Source organism: Oncorhynchus gorbuscha, linkage group LG14 (genome assembly GCF_021184085.1).
Source record: "Oncorhynchus gorbuscha isolate QuinsamMale2020 ecotype Even-year linkage group LG14, OgorEven_v1.0, whole genome shotgun sequence".
In the NCBI taxonomy this organism is placed as follows: domain Eukaryota; kingdom Metazoa; phylum Chordata; class Actinopteri; order Salmoniformes; family Salmonidae; genus Oncorhynchus; species Oncorhynchus gorbuscha.
Genome location: NC_060186.1, coordinates 51,789,144 through 51,813,195, shown reverse-complemented (window position 1 = coordinate 51,813,195; position 24,052 = coordinate 51,789,144). Strand labels below are relative to the sequence as shown.

General features: G+C 42.5%; 1 protein-coding gene across 1 annotated transcript in view; it reads left to right on the top strand.

The window, feature by feature from the left end:
• The first annotated feature begins 1,581 nt into the window (after positions 1 to 1,581).
• The window catches only part of slc35f1 (solute carrier family 35 member F1), a 118,603-nt gene continuing 96,132 nt past the window's right edge, over positions 1,582 to 24,052 (top strand). Inside the window, exon 1 of the mRNA XM_046299329.1 lies at positions 1,582 to 2,010. Coding sequence (XP_046155285.1) covers positions 1,886 to 2,010 — 125 coding nt within the window. The 5' untranslated portion in view covers positions 1,582 to 1,885. The remainder of the gene's footprint in view (positions 2,011 to 24,052) is intronic.

Genomic DNA, 24,052 nt, shown 5'->3' with positions numbered 1-24,052 from the left:
ATTGACTCACGACATTTCAGTTTTTATTTTGTTAATAATTTGTCAAATTTCAAAAAACATAATTCCACTTTGACATTGAGGTATTGTGTGTAGTAGGCCAGTGACACAAAATATGAATTGAATTTGTTTTAAATTCAGGCTGTAACACAACAAAATGTGGAAAAAGTAAAGGGGTGTGAATACTTTCTGAAGGCACTGTATGTGAAAATGGCACATTTCTATAAAAACAAGAGAGGAACATTTGTTTCCAGTGACATCAACCAATTAGTAGGCAATTCCTACTCATAATTGGTTAAAATCACATGATGCACTCCAATGATGTCATTTAAAAAAACTTGTCTTTGTCTTTTTCCCCAACAAAGATAAACGTGCCATTTTCACATATGTTGATGTTGGGGTGGTGCTGGAGATTATGGATATGAAGTTGAATTTAAAAAAAATAAGAAGCTGTAGTTCCTCTGACAATGTGAAGCATGGCCATTTGAATTACAATTATGACAAAGGTCTCCGATGATTCAACACAGTCTCCCTAGATTCTCATACACTGTGCTGTTGCAGAATTACACAGCACCTCTCTATATCTGAGAGAAGAGACCCTTTCATCCCATTGCTGTCCAGACGTAATTTCATAAATCATGGAACATGGCGTTTAATCTTGGAAGCCTTTGATAACACACTTCCTGTTAAAGATGTTGCTTTTCTCCCTGCAAATAGTGTGATTGTTGAGTACAGTTCACAAGTGACTCCGACTCATGGGCTTTCAACAAGAAGACTGGCAGCTCCAAATATAGCATGTCTTGACCGCCTGAGAATATTTCCCTGTGTGGGAAGAGACGAGCAGAGAGAGAAAAAAGGACTAGGTTTATGTTGAAGTTCTTTCTGACTATAGGAAGCAGAGCTCAGCTCTCTTTTTGTGACTGTGGTTTAGTTACAAACTCTCTGACAGCTTTCCTTGACATCTGATCTTGCGACAGCTAGCCTTGGACCTCTGGCCTCAGGCTTCGAGACAGGACTTTAAAGGTTGGCCACTCGAGAATATGTGATAGCTAACTTGACTTCAAGGTGGCGAGAGATAGCGAGGTATAGTGAATCTAGTAAACATATTCATAGGCACTAGAAACATTGATATAATTCAGCTGATATGGATGATGACAATTATTTAAATGAATATACAAATATTTCCTTATTTGCCATTAAAATAATCACTAGGCCCTGCAGAATATTCATAGTCCAGACCCTTTTGAAACTGAAAAAGTAAAAGCCTAGTAAATAGTATTACTGAAATGATGTGACATTGTCATTTCCATACACTATTATGTTTGCCCATTTACACATGCATTGCTTATCTGTTATAACCACACACCAGACTATTAGTAGGGACTATTTACACAGTGCACAATTATCTGCCTTCTGGAGGCTATTTACATTGCTGGTACATTCCAGTTGGGCCTAAATCCGTGGATTTATTCCTCAGGTTCGACACACTGGTTCAACCCCACTACCTGTGGTGAAAGCACTCCCCCTGTTGGCTAATAAAGGTACGTTTCATCCAAAACGAGTCGTCTCTCAGAATCACCGCACAGTCCGGAGAAGGCATTAAGAAAATGCACGCTGACGAACAGGGGTACCTCTGCAAACATTTTTACTAAGGAACAGGTGCATCTTGCACGAGCCCCCCGCGCGCCAAAGGCTGTGGGGCCGAAACACATTCCTCACTGTGGAAATACATTAATATCGTCAACATCACCTTCACCTGTGTGAATTATGGAATGCTGAGGTTATCCATCGCGCGTCCGGAGAATTGGATCTCGACCCTCGTGGAGTAGCCCGAGCCCACGTCATCTCCTTGCACGGAGCAGAATGCGCCCTGGTTTCTGATTGTTAAATGTTTAGTTCAGAGATGATTCCCTCACAGCAGAATCATGTTGTCACCACCATTGAGACTATGCCTCCTGAAACTATCACGTCATCGCCGACCATGGTTCAAAGGATAAGAAAAGTGTTTAGCAGGTAAGGATGAGAAATGTTATGCTACTGCAGATTTTACTGGACCAAATTTGATTTAAAAAAATGCATACTATTCAAGTTTTAAATTCGACATCAGAATCACTTGACATAGCCTATGATTGTTGATTCATTCGATTCTTTTGTAAAGCACCACTTGCCAAGGTTTAAAATTCAGCGCACGTCAATCAAAACGTCATCATCTTCTGAAACAGCAGAACATTGGTCAGAGAAAGAAAACATATTTCAGCATAGTGTGTGAATAAATACAGTTTTATAATACAATATAATTTTTTCTATCTATATTGAAATATTGTTTTTGGTTATGTGTTTTTTATATTTGTACTCAACAATAGCGTTGGTGCCTGAAAATTCAGCATCATTAGCCACCTGCATTAATCACAATTACCTAGCTCATATATTATTGTCTGTCCTCATAATGATGGATAATGTGCTTGTTATAGCCTATGGAATGGTATGTTTTTTCATCCTGCTTGTTTCATGCGCTTAAAGGGTGTTACCTTTTCTCTCAAATGATGTCCAAAAGGCCAAAACCAACATTCCAGACTCTTGGGGGTTCCAATTAACAATTGTAGGCTATTCACGGGTCAGAAAATAATAGTGATTAAGCTACTAGTCTCTGCAAATTCTTTATTAAGAGTGGTCATCAGAGTAATGCCCAGTGGATGGTCTTTGTTCTGTTGTGTATCCCCCCATCCACCACGAGTTCGTATTCTTGCGTCCGTGGGGGTCTTTTAGCAAAGCCTATTCAAGTGTTCTAGTATAAAACCTGTTGGAGACTCATAGGTTGAAAATAATGGTTTACTTGAGTCATCCACACCCCTGGACAGAATTCGACCAGACATTCATTACCACAACCCAGGAGCAGAGTGTCTTAAGTGACTAAATGAATACTTTCTGTTGCTTGCTTTTATTCCACTCTCCTAAACTTTGGTTTGGCTCAACGCTGTGTGTGTGTGTGTGTGTGTGTGTGTGTGTGTGTGTGTGTGTGTGTGTGTGTGTGTGTGTGTGTGTGTGTGTGTGTGTGTGTGTGTGTGTGTGTGTGTGTGTGTGTGTGTGTGTGTGTGTGTGTGTGTGTTTGCCAGTGCCATATCACCTTAAGAAATGTGTGTGGTTGTACACTCTAGCCTCGAGCAAGTGGAAGTCTCCTCTCTCGCGGAATGTGTGTGGCGTGTGCTTGTGTATCTGCTTGTTGTGTGTGCCTCTGAGCCTCAGACAGGGGTAATGGAGGACCAGCTGCGACAGTGAGAGGGCACAGTGAAGGATGACAGCTGGTGGTCTTGTCTTGGTCAGCCTGCTCTCTCCTCTCCTTGCCATCTGCTGGCCCTTTCATCCCTTGGACTCCCATTTAGCCAGAGAACAATGTCCCGCGAGGTGTAATCTGTGCAGGCCCAGATCGGGTTGCCCACTGTGCTGCTCTGGGGCTATTGTTGTCCTGGAAGGAGAGAATTCCACTCTCCCGGGGAAAGTGACTCGCTGTTGTATCTCTTACTGGGGCTGTTGCCAAGGGCTGCACAAAGAATCAAGGCTTCTCTTACCAGCTGGAAGTTACTGTACTGAACTGTCCAAGAGTACAATAGATCTATGCTTAGAGAGATGAAAAAAGCCATCCCTGACATAAAGTTCAAGTATAAGTTTTATTTGTCACATGCACAACAAGTACAGTGAAATGCTTAACTCGCAAGCCCTACCCAACAGTGCAGTATTTAATGTCAACAAAGTATAATTGATGTGAGAAAAAAGGAACACAAATTGAAATATGAAAGAGAGGAAGCTATATACAGGATCAGTACTAATTTTACAATGCACAGGGATACTGGAGTATTTGAGGTAGATACAGTGCCTTGAGAAAGTATTCAGCCCCCTTGAACTTTGCAACCTTTTGCCACATTTCAGGCTTCAAATATAATTTTGCACGCCCAATTTTTCAGTTTTTGATTTGTTAAAGAAGTTTGAAATATCCAATAAATGTCTTTCCACTTCATGATTGTGTCCCACTTGTTGTTGATTCTTCACAAAAAAATACAGTTTTATATCTTTATGTTTGAAGCCTGAAATGTGGCAAAAGGTCGCAAAGTTCAAGGGGGCCGAATACTTTCGCAAGGCACTGTATGTCCATATAGGCAGGGATTAGGAGAAAGTGAGTGGTAGCAGGATACATTTTTTTTATATATATATATATATAAAATCAAAATAAAATAATAGTAAACTGTGTGTGTGTGTATATAGTAAAACATAATAAATAAAAAAACCTGGAATGAGTAGATGTGTCCAAAACGTTTGACTGGTAATATAGAGTATGAAAATATATTTAATATTTGAGATTCTTCAAAGTAGCCACCATTGCCTTGATGACAGCTGTGCACACTCTTGGCATTCTCTCAACTAGCTTCATGAGGTAGTCACCTGGAATGCATTTCAATTAACAGGTGCACAATGTTAAACGTTAATTTGTGTAATTTCTTTCCTTCTTAATGCATTTGAGCCAATCAGTTGTGTTATGACAAGGCAGTGGTGGTATATAGAAGATAGCCCTATTTGGTAAAAGACCAAAGCTGTTTGTAAATTCACAGTGTTTTGCTCTCGGAGCGCACACTGGACGCTCGGGCCGAGGATTAGGGTTGATTTGAGCATACGGCAGTCAATAACCCAAGCTAACATTGGCTAGCTTGCTAGCTACTTCCAGACACAAATGGGACCACTCTGACCATTTTAATTGCCCTAGCAGAGCTGGTTAGGCAGTTTTCATGTTATCCAGACCATTGTTGACTGTAACTGTGCTGCTGGCAACAATTTAATTCCTTTTTTTTTGCCAAAGTTTACTGACACCGGCCATATTCAATGGGTGTTGAACACTTGTAAATTCCTTATTCTGCGCTCTGGTACACTCAGACGAGAGTGCTCTGAAATCGGAGTAGACAGCCAGAGCGAATTTATAAAAGCACCCGAATGTCCATTGACTATACCATTTAGCTAAGCTAAGAATGACAGGAATAATCAAGTCAATAAACTTTGTGTAGTTAGTTAGATAGCATATAGTTAATATTCTGGCAAGTTTTATGTACAAGTAGCCAGCTAATTAATGTTAGGTAGCTAGCTAACAACATACCGGTACATATTGCTGTAATGATACGCTATGTGGTCAATACAGTCGTGGCCAAAAGATTTGGGAATGACACAAATATTAATTTTCACAAAGTTTGTTGCTTCAATGTCTTTAGATATTTTTGTCAGATGTTACTATGGAATACTGAAGTATAATTACAAGCATTTCATAAGTGTTTTATTGATAATTAAATTAAGTTGATGCAAAGAGTCAATATTTGCAGTGTTGACCCTTCATTTTCAAGACCTCTGCAATCAGCCCTGGCATCCTGGACCACATCCTGACTGATGGCAGCCCATTCTTGCATAATCAATGCTTGGAGTTTGTCAGAATTTGTGGGTTTTTGTTTGTCCACCCGCCTCTTGATGATTGACCACAAGTTCTCAATGGGATTAAGGTCTGGGGAGTTTCCTGGCCATGGACTCAAAATATCAATGTTTTGTTCCCAGAGTCACTTAGTTATCACTTTTGCCTTATGGCAAGGTGCTCCATCATGCTGGAAAAGGCATTGTTCGTCACCAAGCTGAGGATGTGTTGGTACCATTCTTTATTCATGGCTGGGGTCTTAGGCAAAATTGTGAGTGAGCCCTCTCCCTTGGCTGAGAAGCAACCCCACACATGAATAGTCTCAGGATGCTTTACTGTTGGCATGACACAGGACTGATGGTAGTGCTCACCTTGTCTTCTCCGGACAAGCTTTTTTCTGGATGTCCCAAGCAATCGGAAAGGGGATTCATCAGAGAAAATGACTTTACCCCAGTCCTCAGCAGTTTTCCTGGAGAGAAGTGGCTTATTTTCTGCCATTCTTGACACCAGGCCATCCTCCGAAAGTCTTCGCCTCACTGTGTGTGCAGATGCACTCACACCTGCCTGCTGCCATTCCTGAGCAAGCTTTGTACTGGTAGTGCGCCGATCCCGCAGCTGAATCAACTTTAGTTAGATGGTCCTGGCGCTTGCTGGACTTTCTTGGGCGCCCTGAAGCCTTCTTCAGAACAATTGAACCGCTCTCCTTGATGTTCTTGATGATCCGATAAATGGTTGACTTAGGTGCAATCTTACTGGCAGCAATGTCCTTGCCTGTGAAGCCCTTTTTGTGCAAAGCAATGATGACGGCACGTGTTTCCGTGCAGGTAACCATGGTTGACTGAGGAAGAACAATGTTTCCAAGCACCACCCTCCTTTTGAAGCTTCCAGTCTGTTATTCGAACTCAATCAGCATGACAGAGTGATCTCCAGCCCTGTCCTTGTCAACACTCACACCTGTGTCAAGGAGAGAATCACTGACATGATGTCAGCTGGTCCTTTTGTGGCAGGGCTGAAATGCAGTGGAAATGTTTTTGGGGATTCAGTTAATTTGCATGGCAAAGAGGGACTTTGCAATTAATAACAATTAATCTGATCACTCTTCATAACATTCTGGAGTATGTGCAAATTGCCACCATACAAAATTAGGCAGCAGACTTTGAAAATTAATATTTGTGTCATTCTCAAAACTTTTGGCCACGACTGTACAGGACTAAGATCGAATCGTACTACACCGTCTCCGACGCTCGTCGGATGTGTCAGGGCCTGTAATCTATTACAGACTACAAAAGGAAGCACAGCCGAGAGGTGCCCAGTGACACGAGCCTACCAGACGAGCTAAATATGCTCGATTCGAGGCAAGTATCACTGAAACATGCATGAGAGCATCAGCTGTTCCGGACAACTGTGTGATCACGCTCTCTGTAGCCGATGTGAGTAAGACCTTTAAACAGGTTTACATTCACAAGGTCGCAGGGTCAGACGGATTACCAGGACATGTACTCCAAGCATGCCCTGACCAACTGGCAAATGTCTTCACTGATATTTTCAACCTCTCCCTGTCTGAGTCTGTAATACCAACATGTTTCAAGCAGACCACCATAGTCCCTGTGCCCAAGAACACTAAGGTAACCTGCCTAAATGACTACCGACCCGTAGCACTCACGTCTGCAGCCATGAAATGCTTTGAAAGGCTGGTCATGGCTTACATCAACACAATTATCCCAGAAACCCTAGACCCACTTCAATTTGCATACCGCACCAACAGATCCACAGGTGATGCAATCTCTATTGCACTCAACACTGCCTTTTCACACCTGGACAAAAGGAACACCTATGTGAGAATGCTATTCATTGACTACAGCTCAGCGTTCAACACCATGGTGCCCTCAAAGCTCATCAATAAGTTAAGGACCCTGGGACTAAACACCTCTCTCTGCAACTGGATCCTGGACTTCCTGACAGGCCGCCACGATGTGGTAAGATTAGGTAACAACTCATCCGCCACACTGATCCTCAACACGGGGGGCCCTCGGGGATGCGTACTCAGTCCCATCATGTACTTCCTGTTCACTCATGACTGCATGACTAGGCACGACTCCAACACCATCATTAAGTTTGCTGATGACACAACAGTGGTAGGCCTGATCACCGACAATGATGAGACAGCTTATAGGGAGGAGGTCAGAGACCTGACCGTGTGGTGCCAGGATAACAACCCCTCCCTCAACGTGATCAAGACAAAGGAGATGATCGTGGACTACAGGGAATGGAGAACAGAGTACGCCCCCATTCTCATCAACAGGGCTGTAGAGAAGCAGGTTAGAGATTCAAGTTCCTTAGTGTCCACATCACCAACAAATTAACATTGTCCAAGCACACCAAGCACACCAAAACAGTCGTGAAGAGGGCATGACAAAACCTATTCCCCGAAAGGAGACTGAAAAGATTTGGCATGCGTCCTCAGATCCCCAAAAGCATTACCGGAGCGCCTAGTCTAGGTCGAAGATGCTCCTAAATAGTTTCTACCCTAATTGCATTATGGGCCCAAAAGTATGGAAATAGTGTCCTCTGTGTGTATACTTCATATTTTGGCGAATGTAGTATGACATCTGGGAACTTTTGGCATACTAACTATATCCATACAATGACCAATAAGCATACTATATACGTCACAAATAGTACGGTTAGTATGAGTATTTGAACAGAGCTCTGGTCCATATTATAGCAAGAACAGCTCAAATAAGCAAAGAGAAACAGTCCATCATTACTTTAAGACATGAAGGTCAGTCAATCCGGAACATTTCAACAACTTTGAAAGTTTCTTCAAGTTCAGTAGCAAAAACCATCAAGTGCTATTATGAAACTGGCTATCATGAGGTCCGCCACAAGGAAGGAAGACCCAGAGTTACCTCTGCTGCAGAGGATAAGGTCATTAGTGTTAACTGCACCTCAGATTGCAGACCAAATAAATGCTTCACAGAGTTAAAGTAACAGACCCATCTCAACATCAACTGTTCAGAGGAGACTGCGTGAATCAGGTCTTCATGGTCGAATTTCTGCAAAGAAACCACTACTAAAGGACACCAATAAGAAGAAAAGACTTGCTTGGGCCAATAAACACGAGCATTGGACATTAGATGGGTGGAAATCTGTCCTTTGGTCTGATGAGTCTAAATTTGAGATTTTTGGTTCCAAACGCCGTGTCTTTGTGAGACGCAGAGTAGGTGAACGGATGATCTCCGGATGTGACATTTTTTTGCACATGTATTAAAAACAAAAAACAGAAATACCTTATTTACATAAGTATTCAGACCCTGAATCTTGTTTCCATTGATCATTCTTGAGATGTTTCTGTAACTTGATTGGAGTCCACCTGTGGTAATTCAATTGATTGGACATGATTTGGAAAGACACACACCTGTCTATATAAGGTCCCACAGTTGAAGGGAAAGCTACCAAAACATTTCTGCAGCATGCTGAAGGGCCCCAAGAACACAGTGTCCTCCATCATTCTTAAATGTAAGAAGTTTGGAACCACCAAGAGTCTTCCTAGAGCTTGCCGCCTGGCCAAAATGAGCAATCGGGGGAGAAGGTCCTTGGTCAGGGAGGTGACCAAGAACCCGATGGTCGCTCTGACAGAGCTCTAGAGTTTCTCTGTTGAGATGGGAGATCCTTCCAGAAGGACAACCATCTCTGCAGCACTCCACCAATTAGGCCTTTATGGTAGAGTGGTCAGACGGAAGCCTCTCCTCAGTAAAACACACATGACCGCCCCTTGGAGTTTGCCAAAAGGCACCTAAAGACTCTCAGACCATGAGAAACAAGATTCTCTGGTCTGATGAAACCAAGATTGAACTCTTTGGCCTGAAGGCCAAGCGTCACGTCTGGAGGAAACCTGGCACATTCGCTACGGTGAAGCATGGTGGTGGCAGCATCATGCTATGGGGATATTTTTCAGCGAGAGGGACTGGGAGACTAGTCAGGATCGAGGCAAAGATGAACGGAGCAAAGTACAGAGAGATCCTTGATGAAAACCAGCTCCAGTGCGCTCAGGACCTCAGACTGGAACAAAAGTTCACCTTCCAACAGGACAACGACCCTAGGCATACAGCCAAAACAATGCATGAGTGGCTTTGGGACAAGTCTCTGAATGTCCTTGAGTGGCCCAGCCATAGCCTGGACTTGAACCTGATCGAACATCTCTGGAGACACCTGAAAATAGTTTTGCAGCGACTCTCCCCATCCAACCTGACAGAGCTTGAGAGGATCTGCAGAGAAGAATGGGAGAAACTCTCCAAATACAAGTGTGCCAAGCTTGTAGCGTCATACCCAAGAAGACTCGAGGCTGTAATCGCTGCCGAAGTTGCTTCAACAAAGTACTGCGTAAAGGGTCTGAATACTTATGTAAATGTGTTGTTTCATTATTATAATAATTGTTTTAATTAGCAAGTTTTTTGCTTAGTCATTATGGGGTATTGAGTGTAGATTGATGAGGTAAAAAACAATTTAATCAATTTTAGAATATGGCTATAACGTAACAGAATGTGGAAAAAGTCAAGACCTCTGAAAACTTCCCAAAGGCACTGTATATCTTTATATACAGTTGAAGTTGGAAGTTTACATACATTTAGGCCGGAGTAATTAAAACTCATTTTTCAACCACTCCACAAATATCTAGTTAAAAAAATAGAGTATTGGAAAGTCGGTTAGGACATCTACTTTGTGCATGACGCAAGTAATTTTTCCAACAATTGTTTACAGACAGATTATTTCACTTCTAATTCACTGTATCACAATTCCAGTGGGTCAGAGGTTTACATACACTAAGTTGACTCTGCCTTTCAAACAGCTTGGAAAATTCCAGAAAATGATGTCATGGCTTTAGAAGCTTCTGATAGGCTAATTGACATCATTTGAGTCAATTGGAGGTGTACCTGTGGATGTATTTCAAGACCTACCTTCAAACTCAGTGCCTCTTTGCTTGACATAATGGGAAGATCAGAAGAAATTAGCCAGGACCTCAGAAACAATGGTAGACCTCCACGAGTCTGGTTCATCCTTGGGAGTAATTTCCAAACGTCTGAAGGTACCACGTTCATCTGTACAAACAATAGCACGCAAGTATAAACACCATGGGACCACACAGCCGTCATACCGCTCAGGAAGGAGATGCGTTCTGTCTCATAGAGATGAACGTACTTTGGTGTGAAAAGTGCAAATCAAACCCAGAACAACAGCAAAGGAACTTGTGAAGATGCTGGAAGAAACAGGTACAAAAGTATCTATATCCACAGTAAAACGAGTCCTATATCGACACAACCTGAAAAGCCGCTCAGCAAGGAAGAAGCCACTGCTTCAAAACCGGCATAAAAAAGCCAAACTACAGTTTGCAACTGGGCCTAGCAACACCCGTTCCAAAATATCCTCCAAACACGGGCTTCGAAGGCATTATCACACAAAGGGTGTCAACTTCTCTACTTGATAGACTCACTGATGAAGAGACATGTTAGGGGTTTTGCATAATCATCTCTCTAACATTTTAGCTATAGGCTAATGGCAGCATCAGAATCTATTTGTTTTGGTAAGGCTAAAAGGTTACTGCAAATCAACATTTGAATAGCTACGTAAACTGCAGTCTATACATTATGTAAATGCATACTCTATCCTAAAGGGAAATGGTGGACAATTACAAACGATTCCAGTTCATGTACTGCTTTGCCCTTTATGAACTGTGCAATTGTATTGCTTTGCAGCTTGCTACAGACTAACTTGAGGGAACTCAACACTACAATAGAGAACAATAGACTATCACCAAACTTTGCCATTGATTTCTTTCTCCACTTTATGCGGACGAAGTGAATTCTTTGGCTCTGTGGTATTTACCCAGAGCAATGTGTTTACGGGAATTATCCATCCGTCTTCACGCAGCTTTTTGAGCTTTTCCTTGCTGCCTGTCACACTGTTTCTATTTTTCATTAAATATTACAAGAACTGTAATAACATTCATTCCGCGGTGTGTTGAAAGATGGATGAAAAGGGACATGTCCTCTGAATTCATTAGCTTTAGGGTTATTTTCATCCACCCCAGCCTGGCTTCAGGCCATAAACCAGAGTGATTTTAGCAGCGCAATTATGTTTCACTATAGAAAATGGAGGCTCTGTCCTGTTCACTGAGCTCTTTTATTTCAATTACCAACCTGGTTGGGTTTCTCTCACCTCATAACGAGATGTATTACTTTGACTGTCCTGCGGCGGTGCAACAGGGCAACGCATGCATCTGTTGTTAACATACTTTAGGCTGGGATCGATAAGTCGCAGGATTGACAGAGCGATCTCATTCTCAGTTACAATACAGATGAACACAAGGACCTCCCTCCAAATGTCTTTGTGCCCTTAGATAACGTCTACTAAGGTACCACAAGCTTCCACGATGAATAGGTGCAGGAGATGTTTTGTACTTTGATTAAAAACAAATGGTATTATGGAGATTTAATCAACGTGTTGCGTTTTCGTTGGGAAGCTATCCTCAAAGAAGTAAAGAGGATGGAAATAGTGAGCACAGAATCTGCCAGGCATTCAACCTTGTGCAAGTCAAGCACGTAGAGTATGTTTACTTGAAAGGGGAGATTCATCTTTTCAACTCCTGAAAAGGTGCTCATCTGCTGCTAATATAAATACAAAACTTGTTCCAACTTGTGTGCTAAAGCTAAAATTGGACTTTCTCGGTTCCAGCATTGCAAAAGAAACGGCTATTTGATAGAAATAGATATAAATTAATGGTGGCTTTTAAAATGTAGTAGACAGGTTATTTTCATATCTTTTAAACCAATGCCTTTTGGCAGGCTGTGAAGTGTGATTTGGGCTCCAATAGGAGGGGTTCAGTGCCAGGCAACCTGGTGTATAATACATGGTATTTGGGCGGCTGTCTGAGGAAACGGCAGGCGGAGAGCATTGTTCTGGGCATCCAAGACATTCATGTCCGCTGTGGGTCACACAGCGCAACCGAAGGTATTTAAAACTAACCCAAGATAGTTAATCTGTGTCGTTTACAGTGGGAGCAAATGAAGCATAGTGGGCAGAACTAGCAAGGAGGTGGGCAAAGCCAAGCCCAAGCTGGCGATATCCTATTGGTTGTTGTAGTATGTATTTGCTTATTTCTGTGAAGTGAGCGTCTCTGTAAACTGAATTCGACCTTGCACTCCTTCTAAACAATGCAAATTTTAAAAACTTTGACAAAGCGTCAAGTCTATAAAACTTAGTGCACTGTGTTCGTAACTGATTCTAGTTTTGGGGACACCGATTATTTGTTAAATTGATGAGAAAATTAGCAGAATGTCGGGCCAGTTCCACCTAGTTGGTGGTCCTGTGTAGCTCAGTTGGTAGAGCATGGCGCTTGTAACGCCAGGGTAGTGGGTTCGATCCCCGGGACCACCCATACGTAGAATGTATGCACACATGACTGTAAGTCGCTTTGGATAAAAGCGTCTGCTAAATGGCATATATATTATTATTATATTAGTTCCATTCTCTCCCACTACCCGCAACTGGACTTCCTCTCACTACCATATTTGGTGTTGAGAAAACATTCTAAACTGATGCTTAAACTTTATAGCCCATGTGACGTTTCTGGTTTACCCCTTCTGTCTGTGTCGCAACTTTGTTCCCCTTTCCTGTGGCAGCATGACTAGGCAATGAACAGCTGAAGGGAACCCTAGAATCTATCTGCCCACTTATTAAGATGGAAAGTGAAGACTGGTGCTTGGTTTAATCAATTACTTTTAAATACAAAATTGGAATTCAGTTGGTACTGTTAATTTGAAATGAATGAAGATACATCAATTTGAAATAGTTTGACAACATTTTGTGAAATATTTGAAATACTCAGCTCAGCATGATATCCATAGACAGAGCTTGGTCTAACAAACCAATTCTACTCACTGTCTCTGGAAACAATACTAAAGCTCTTTTCTGAGCCAACGTTGAATGCCACCTGCAGTTTTGGAGTTCAGAATGTAATTCAAATGTGAGTCAAGCCAGAGAACCTTACATGGCTCATCAGAAACCAAAGTTTGCACTCTGGAGAAGCACTGTGTTGTCATATTAAATCCTATAGAGTCAGACAAACTGTTTGCTGAGGAAAAGTTTCAACTGAAAATAGGGCATGAAGTCCCAGCAGGGTTAACTCCTGGCAAGATTCATAGATGGACAATGTCCTGTTTGTGTTTGATACTGGCAAATGCTGCATTACATCACTGTGTAGTCTACCCACTTCACTGCTCATTTTGCAGTTAAATGTCCTTATTCACAGGCTAATACACTCTTTCAAATCAAATATGAGTAAAGGAAAAGACTGTCACATCTATGAGGTCCATGGTCTCATCATTGCCAGGTTGGTAATAAATTAATGATGCTGTCTTTTCCATCGGCATGTGTCTCTGAAATTTACCATGGCCGTGTCCCGAATCTGTCTTGCCTACTAAAACAACATATTGTTTACTAATAGTACTACTACATACTATTTAGAGCATACTGTTAAGTAAAAACATATGCAGTAAGCAAATATAAACACAAATGTATTCATAAATGAAATGAGTATGCCATCCTGATATTTAAAGCATACTATATTTTCTGAACTGTACATACTATAAAACGTTCTATTTCGTATACCACAAAAGCCTACAATTTAGAACGTCTAGGTATTCAGACATGGCCCATGTTTTGTCAGCCATGCCACTATACAATCAAATTCAACCAATCAAATGTATTTGTAACAAAACGTTCAATGTATGTTTGCCAATGGAAGAGGTCAGAAAGTGACTTTTTGGACCTGAATACCAAAACATTCAGGAGATAAAGGTGTTCAAAGTTGACCCGTTCTGCATACCCCGCCATACCATGAGACATCCATGTCTTCATCACTGAAAAAGATCAACGGTTGAGTTTGATATCATTTAAAAGCTTACAAACAGGGTTGTTAAAATATTGTATCATTTCTTGATATGTTTCTTAAAAAATATTAAGATTTGTTTTGACCTTTTAACATCAATGATCTAAAAACGCATTAACTTTTTTCATATTCGCAATATGTTGTTACTTAGTCCATATTTCACATCATCTGAAGTTTTTGTGTTGTGCCCGCCATCAGTTTAGACACAACATGCTCTTGAATATAGGGTGGGTGGAGGTCCACACATCAGAGAATGTTGACTTGAATGGAAATATCTATTATTTTCAATTATCCTGTCAAACCTCTGTAGGAAACCTATTGAAATGATAGAAATATAGACATAGAATATACATTCAATTGTGGATGGACAACATGCTCTTGAATACAGGGTGGGTGTCATTTCAATCATAACAATTGAATTCATAGAATGGACCGATCTATCCCTTCAGACCATTGCAATTTAGCTTGTACACCATTGAAAATCAAATCAAATTGACATTTTTACTTCTAGAAATGTCGGTCCATCCACCATTGAATGTCTATTCTATATCTATATTTCTATGACCTCCAACCATCTTTGTGGTACCATTTGAAAGGTGAAATTTCAAGTACATTTGAGTACATTTATCAGCCGAAACATGACACTCACCCTGTATTCAAGAGCATGTTGTGTATCGACCGATGGCGGGAACAACAGAAAAACCTCAGATGATGTGAAATAGGGTCAAAGCTACAACCCTGTTTGTAAGCTTTTAATGATATAAATCTTTATAATTCCCAGTGATGAAGACATGGATGTCTCATGGTATGGTGGGGTATGTAAAATACCAACTTTGAACTTTTATCTCGTGAACGTTTTGGCATTCAGGTCCAAAAAGCACTTGGGCAAATATGTAATGGAAGGTTTTGTTCAAATCAAAAGGGGTGCTGTCAAAAAGGGATTGAAATCAAATGGATTTTCCCTATAGCCTCGTGCCATTCTTAGGTCACTGACCTAAACCAACAGGTTGGTCCAACAGGCTAGTAGCCTACATTTACCATGTTCGTGTATTCCAAAGGTCACCAAGAAGCTTGACGGTAGGCTGCTAATGCAGCTATTTTATAATGCAAGTGAAACATTTATCCCAAGTTTGTTTTGAAGTGGTAATATTCTGCTAATCAGACGTTGCAGTGCATTTCAACACTGCTGGATCTGATGCCTCGCAGATAGCTTGGGGCTATGGCTCAGTGAACTGATGCCTTTTCCCCAGTGTGGTAATTGTGCTTTGGTCTGTTTCACACCAATGGAATCAGAACATATTTTCAACGTGGAAATTCAGTGCCTGCACATTTAAAAAAGCATTCCTACAGGCAACTCTTTTTAAGAAAATTATTGCTTTATTTTTCATGCTCCAATAACTATAGCAGACGATGGCAAACAGATTCTCTAACTGAAGGTTCATGCTTGTCTTGGAAGTATACCAGTACACTACCTGCTTGAGGATCTTACCAACACACAGTATTTTCTCATCATGTTTGAAAGTGAGGGAGATAAGCGAGACGAAGAGAAATGAAATGGGATTTTTTTTCTCATCTGCTGTCATCTGAATTTGAGAGACTGTCCTCCCCAGTGTATTCATGCTCAGAGAGAGAGAGAGAGAGAGAGAGAGAGAGAGAGAGAGAGAGAGAGAGAGAGAGAGAGAGAGAGAGAGAGAGAGAGAGAGAGAGAGAGAGAGAGAGAGAGAGAGAGAGAGAGAGAGAGAGAGAGAGAGAGAGAGAGAGAGAGAGAGAGAGAGAGAGAGAGAGAGAGAGAGAGAGAGAGAGAGAGAGAGAGAGAGAGAGAGAGAGAGAGAGAGAGAGAGAGAGAGAGAGAGAGAGAGAGAGAGAGAGAGAGAGAGAGAGAGAGAGAGAGAGAGAGAACACACTCTGCACTGTCCTTCACAGGTAAAGACAGGAAGGGAAATGGCTCACTCAGTCTGGGATGATGTGGCGTAGCTTAGTGTGTACGCCAGGGAGATTTGAGTTGATTTATTCTTGCACACAGATAAAACTGAAGAAATGCAGAATTGACATTACTAAGAATTGCAAAGCAGTCATTTAAAATAATTGCAGTGCCATCAGTCAATGCATAAGGCTGAACATGGGAATCAACACAGAGACGGTATGACGAAGGGGTGGTCAAGACATTATCTCGCCATCATGGAGGTCTTCTGTCAGTTCCTGTGTTGTTTTGATGTGTGTTGGCACAATACAGTATGTTGCTAGAGAACATTGTTCCTGGAAATAAGGTTTCATATCTCTGTCACTGAAGGAAATATGAGGGCACTTCTGTGTCAGTGCCTAGGCTTGTAGCATTAAGGAACTCCTGCAGCAAATTCAATCTCGATCAGGAACGTTGAATGTTTTGAGGAAAATGCTATAGGAAATGTTTCTGCCTGAGGCTTGAGTAGGGCCATTATTTTGAAAAATGAAAAGTGTTACTGTGACTCCTGAGGAATAGTGGGGAAAGTGTTGATTTGGGACACACAATAACTAGGTCTCCTCCATCTTTACAATCTGCTACACCAACAACGGAGAGCAGTCATTCATTTCTACAAGATAGTTCATGTAGTTTCATACCATCGAACCTCATTGACAGAGATTTGTAAGTAAACAAAATGATATGCTCAGAGACATCTATTTAATGCACGGATTTAATGTTGACTGTCATATTTTATTGATGATAGGTTACTATTGATCTAAGCGCCTGTGATTTCTCATTTTGAGCATGTGCCATATGGAATTGGCAACAACATGCATTGTGCCAGTGCAGCGGCACCACAGACTGTAAATCCATACCAGCCAGCATAGAGAGAAACCCAGAGATGTATATTTGTCAGAGTGAAACCTCAGACTGCACAGATTCAATATGTCATATGCACTATCAAACCTTAAGTGCCAGACCTCACATGACACTGTTATTTAGTGGTGCAGAAGATCTTTCAACTATCTGCTGAGGAAGTCCGTTAATTACTTCACTTCCATGTTTGATAGTCCCATCCTACCAGGTGTTTTTGAAAAGCAGAGTGACCACTCTCTCAGACAGCCAAACCAGGCCTCCCGCAGTCGCCCAGGACCCGGGGAGTTTAGCAGGCTCAGCCGAGCACACTGCCCCACTGATGAATAGGAATCTGTGGGCGAGAGAGCTGAGAGTGCTGGGTAGGATTCCTGACTGTCTGGATGTAGCTAATTAGCTAGTGGCGCTAGCCTTGAACTGGATGAATAAGCTCTGCTGATTGGCTGTGTGTTAGCTAGTTGGGTCTGGGACACTCCTGAGTGTAGTGTCTCGTTACAACACACCACAGCGCTCCCCAACTGATGAGGCTGGGCTTAGTGAAGTACTGTAGGTCAGGTCTGCGGGGCAGCCAGCCAGCCACCATGGACCCAGTCAGTCCATTCCCAGAGACACTGGCGGAATAGCCCTCATCGGAACGAACAGGGAGAGACAAGGGGAGGAAGAGGGGAAGAGATCGACAGAGGGCTTGACCAAGAAGGACACTGAGAGAGAGGAAAGATAGCTAGAAGAAGAGGGATGTTGAGAGGGGAAGAGATAGACAGAGGGCTTGACCAAGAAGGACACTGAGAGAGAGGAAAGATAGCTAGAAGAAGAGGGATGTTGAGAGGGGAAGGAAAAGATGGAGGGAGAAACGGGCGAAGAGAGAAAAAGATGTGGAGAGAGAGAACATGGCATTATCTTTCTTCCGCGTCTCAATAAGGACTTGTTCCATACAATTTTCCTCACACATAGGAGATGAATGGCCATGTGTGTGAGAAAGTGATCCCCCCCCCCAAAAAAAAAATATACGGGTGCACTCTTCCAGGGGTTATGAATGCGGAACAAAGAGGGATTCTGTGGGCCGCAATGATGAGATCACACACAGGACACACCAGCTCTGTCCCCGACGGTTATTCTTAGGGCACTGAACAGTGAGGCGACTGAGTCACAGGGCCTCAGGCCTAGAGTATAGTCTGCAGCAGTACAGGGGGCTGTGTAGCCTGCTTCTTCTGTCTGTCGGTTGGTCTATTAAACTGTCTGTCTGTTAGTCAGGCAGAAGAGAAGTGATCTAGAGTTGGCAAATGGCAATGAGGAGATACAAGACATGGAAGGATTCTCTCCACTGATAAGAAATCCGCCTTCAAATAAATCACTGCGCAATGTTCTTGAATATCGCAGGGCACAAGTGTTTCACCTTGTATTCAGTGTGATATAAAAATAAACGTATCTCTTCCCGTGGCAGTTGTTTTGTGTTTGAAACATTGTGGATTCAAACCTAGTGACTGGGGTAATTTGTCATACTCTGCCTAGCTTTTAAATTCAGTCTTTGACACATAGCATTGTCTTAAAAGCGAACGGTAAGTGATGACTAAATCATAACTCTGGGTTATTTTTTACCATTATCATGCGATGTCTTTTCAGACCCTCTCTCACGTACCACTGAGATGTGGAAAGCCCTGCTGTGTTATGTGAATTTTATTTCTTATAATGACATCCCACGGGAGCCATTATTCGGGCTATTTTAGGCTAAGGAAGGTTTGGAAGGGTACATTGCCTTGCTCATTTCATACCGTTGCGTGCTCATACACTGCAACACAAAGTTTGATAGCGATTACAGCCCGGGTTGATGACAATGCATTGCATTAGGAGGGAACTTCCACATGCTTGTTTATTCCTGACCGTGGTGTGCCGGTATCTCATCGATTCACAACTCGATAGCAATCACTGTTGTTGACAATGCAATGTTTTCGGAAGGACGCAAACGACATTCGTGGCGTGTCATTTTCTAGGAACTGGTGGCGTTGTATGTGAGGCAGAGTCTATTGATTACCTCGGCCCCTTTATTCATTCCCTTTTGAGTGTGAAGGATTTTTGAGGTGACGTGAAGTTATCCCAGGGTGTCCGATCCATACCCGGCTCATTAACACACAACGTGTTCTCTGAGGGTGACTTCAACAGGCTTTTCACCCGCTCTATCAGCCGGGGATGTTACTGTTGCCGCGTTGCTTTGGGATATCAACGACCGGGAGATGAATTTTGATCATCACCATATGGGTCTAGAGAAGAAGGGGAACGTGGAATGGGCTCTGCTCTCACCCAAGCTGCTGGTGTTGTCCTCCGTACTCTTCTACTGTAAGCAGCCATTGGCTAAAACATTTAAGTGTCTTGTTCTGGAAAACGTCTACAAGACGTGCTCTTTTGCTTGTATCGTTTTCATTTTTTTTTTGTAGGAGCACTTATCCCACCACACTGAAGGACTGTAGCAATAGTTTCACTAGGTTTTCATGACCTTTACCATGTATCATGAATACCATGTACTCAAAGGAGCCTAGTAGCCAAGATGTAGCTGAATCGCAAAATAATCAGCAGTGTGACCATCTGTGACACATGACTGGCAGTTGAATATGCTAGAAATATGCACCATTATAAACCTGCCCACCTGCTGTGGCTGGTTGCTGTGTCTGCTGTTGGAAGAGTGATGTATCGCAGGACTCAAGGAGCTGCCAGTGCGTGGATTAAATACGCATCTCCTAAAGTAGGTAGAAAGATGAAAGATGAAGGTCCCTGCGCAACACTGGCACCACTCGCCTGCCCATGTCTGACAGGAGGCCAAGAGGACGACTGACTGATGGAACAGTGGAGGAGTGCTGAGTGCTGCTAACTTTCTGTTTGACTCAGCCCGACTGAAGAAAAACTAACATAATCCTACAACTCTGAGGCCCCAAGGCCTGTCTGTGAAAACCTCGGAGGGGAGAGACTGCATACATACAGTACCAGTCAAAGGTTCTGACACACCTACTGATTCAAGGGTTTTTCTTTATTTTTACTATTCTTCAAAGTAGCCACCCTTTGCCTTGATGACAGCTTTGCACACTCTTGGCATTCTCTCAACCAGCTTCACCTGGAATGCTTTTCCAACAGTCTTGAAGGAGTTCCCACATATGCTGAGCACTTATTGGCTGCTTTTCCTTCACTCTGCGGTCCAACTCATCCCAAACCATCTCAATTTGTTGAGATCGGGTGATTGTGGAGGCCAGGTCATCTGATGCAGCACTCCATCCCTCTCCTTCTTGGTCAAATAGCCTTTACACAGCCTGGAGGTGTGTTGGGTCATTGTCCTGTTGAAAAACAAATGATAGTCCCAGTAAGTGCAAACCAGATGGGAAGGCTTATTGCTGCAGAATGCTGTGGTAGCCATGCTGGTTAAGTGTGCCTTGAATTCTACATAAATTACAGACAAGCAAAGCACCCCCACACCATCACACCACCTCCTCCATGCTTCACAGTGGGAACCACACATGCGGAGATCATCAGTTCACCTACTCTGTGTTTCACAAAGACACAGTGGAGGTTGGAACTAAAAATCTCAAATTTGACCAAAGGACAGAATCCCACCTGCCTAAGGTCAATTGCTTGTGTTTCTTGGCCCAAGCAAGTCTCTTCTTCTTATTGGTGCCCTTTAGTAGCAGTTTTGACCATGAAGGCCTGATTCACGCAGTCTCCTCTGAACAGTTGATGTTGAGATGTGTCAGTTACTTGAACTCTGTGAATACTTTATTTGGGTTGAAATGTCTGAGGCTGGTAACTCTAATGAACTTATCCATGACAGCCAGTTTCATCATAGCACTTGATGGTTTTTGCAACTGTACTTGAAGAAACTTTCAAAGTCCTTGAATTTTTCCGGATTGACTGACCCTTCATGCCTTAAAGTAATGATGGCCTGTCATTTCTCTTTGCTTATTTGAGGTGTTCTTGCCATAATATGGACTTGGACTTTTACCAAATAGGGCTATCTTCTGTATACCACCCTTACCTTGTCACAACTAAACTGATTGGCTCAAATGTATTAAGAAGGAAAGTAATTCCACAAATGAACTTTTATTAAGGCACACCTGTTAATTGAAATGCATTCCAGGTGACTACCTCATGAAGCTTCTTGAGAGAATGCCAAGCTGTCATCAAGGCAAAGGGTGGCAACTTTGAAGAATCTAAAATATGAAATACTTTTTTGGTTAGTTCATGATTCCATGTGTTTAATTTCATAGTTTTGATGTCTTCACTATTATTACATACAAACATACATACAAACATACAAACATACATACAAACATACAAACATACATACAAACATACAAACATACATACATACATACATACATACATACATACATACATACAAACATACATACAAACATACATACATACATACATACATACATACATACATACATACATACATACATACATACATACATACATACATACATACATACATACATACATACATACATACGTACGTACATACATAAAATGTGTACAGACATTTGTATTCACGAGTTCTAGTCGTGTTTTCGCCACCGCAAATGGCTTTGTGCTTTTAAGAACAGCTTGTTTGAACTTGCAGACGGATGAAACACTTGTTTATTGTCTTCTTTGTTTATAATGGCTATCTGCTTTTTTATCTAGACAGTTCCCCTGTCACCAGAAGTGGAGGACAGGAGTTAAATATTGAAAGAACACAACAAAAACACTTGGCTTGGTAACTTCTTTGATGAGAAGAAAAAAAGCAATTTTGTATGGTTTCATTCAGCCAGTGTCTGGTGCTTTTGTCAGTCTTATCTTAAGTGCATTTGCTATTCCTTTTGACACGTTTTAAAGCAGAATTTTCTTTTGCTTCAGGTGTCTACATTTGTCAGCACAAGACACATTACATCTTTGAAAGAAGAAGAAAATGTCTGTCAAACTAGCAAACTAGCAAATAATCAGCACACGTCGCCTGCCCAAGCACAGCTCTCCGGTGCGTTTTACTTCCACTCGTTTGCTCTTCACAGCGATAGTGAGTAATGATTATCGGTACTACAGTGTTAGATGACTTGGAGCCAAAATCATTTCCATTTGAACTATCTTGGCTGCACCTCAAACGCCAAGGCTGTGGGTTTTTGTTTGTAGTTTATGTATTTTTGGGATAAATATTGCAGGTTTGGCAGTCATCGTTCGTTTTATGTCCGTAGGCAGTTTACTCACTGGGTTAACATTAGAGAGGGAAAAGAAGAGGGAGAGAGTCAATTGAAATGGAAACTGGTGTTCTTGCCTCCCAGGCCACAGCAGGGCAGTTCCGGTTCTTCTGGATGGGGCTCATAAAGCACCAGGGAACTGCATGTTAACTGCATCTTTCCTACAATATCTTCTAGGTGCCTGCGTACAATACTAGAGCAGAAGCAATGGGGAGACTGAGCTCTCTGAGATTCATCCTCCTTTGCCTGGTGTCAGGAGATGCTGTGTTTTGGCAGATGTTTACAGCCCCTCTGTTGCTCTTGCCCCCACTAAGACTTCCTGTTTATCCTCTGACCTTAATTCAGGCCACCAGCTGCCAGCACAATGCCTTCAGCCCCAAGACTCCAGCTTCTAGCTCCAAGCGTCCAGCCTCCATCTTCTAGCCTCTAGACACAAACCTCCAGCCCCAAGCCTCCAGCCCCCATCTTCCACCTTCCCCCTCCCAGCCCCAAGCCTCTAGCATCCAACCCCTCAGCCTATCTGTCTCCCCATCTACAGCAACTCACCGTGGAGACCGACACCCCTATACTACCCTATCCTTACAAGGACGTCCCATCAGTAGACACCACTTGTGAAGCTCAGACCTGCTGACCAGTGCACCGGATTCAATGAAAGCAGTTGTAAACACCTTCCACAGTACCGCAATTCCATTGGTTCCCTATAACTAAACAGACATGAAAGGAACATAGTGGTGCTCCCACGTCCCAGGCCAGTCAAGAGGGAATGTGTCAGTGTGTGTGGGGAGACAAGCAGACAGGCAGTCAGCCGCAGCCGAGGGGAGCGGGGGTGAGAGACAGCCAGGGCACGCCAGCCCACTCCCTCTGCCCTCGCAGGGAAAGCGGATGTTTGTCTGTGGAAAACAGAGGCAATGGAGCAAACAATAAGTCATGTGAGGGAGAGAGGCAGAGACTGAGTGACCGAAATGGACCTGGTTCTTGACATCCCAGCGAACAGTAGTCCATTCTTGATGCAGGGCTAATTTCTCCCCGTAAAAACTCTCCACACTTAACTTTCCTTTTACAACTTTACATTCTCACATCAAACCCCAGATGTGCTTGTCATGCTCTACTCTCATTGTCAGAGTAATCATACCTTAAACTCAATTGCCAGAACCCAGAGGACTTCAAAATGTAGCAATCTGGCTTTTCTCTCAGATAGGTATGGTATTATCGGTTTGAAATATTCATGGGGTTCGCCTGAGTACCCTTTTATTACACTCTAGGAGCACATTAATTATGCATGGCCTGGAGAGTTTCACATTGTATCCATGAACCACTGGAGTGAAGTTTCTGATATACCGTGTCTGGTAGGAAACCAAAAAATGGAACCACAGGGCGATTATGAGAAACACAAATTCCTGGAGAGGGGTGAAACAGGCTCCCCGTCTCCCCTGTCCTTGGTGCTCTGGACCTGAACAAAGATCAGGATAGTATGAGGTCATCTCAGGCCAGATAAACTTGATCCTCCCCTGACAGCCAGACTCTCTTCTCTCACAGCTCCATCCGGGGCCATGTTCTCACTCCCAGTTTGGGGAGTCAATTCAGTGAAATGTGGCTGTGGTCTGATCCTGGGGTTCTGCAGTTACCAGTCAAAAGTTTAG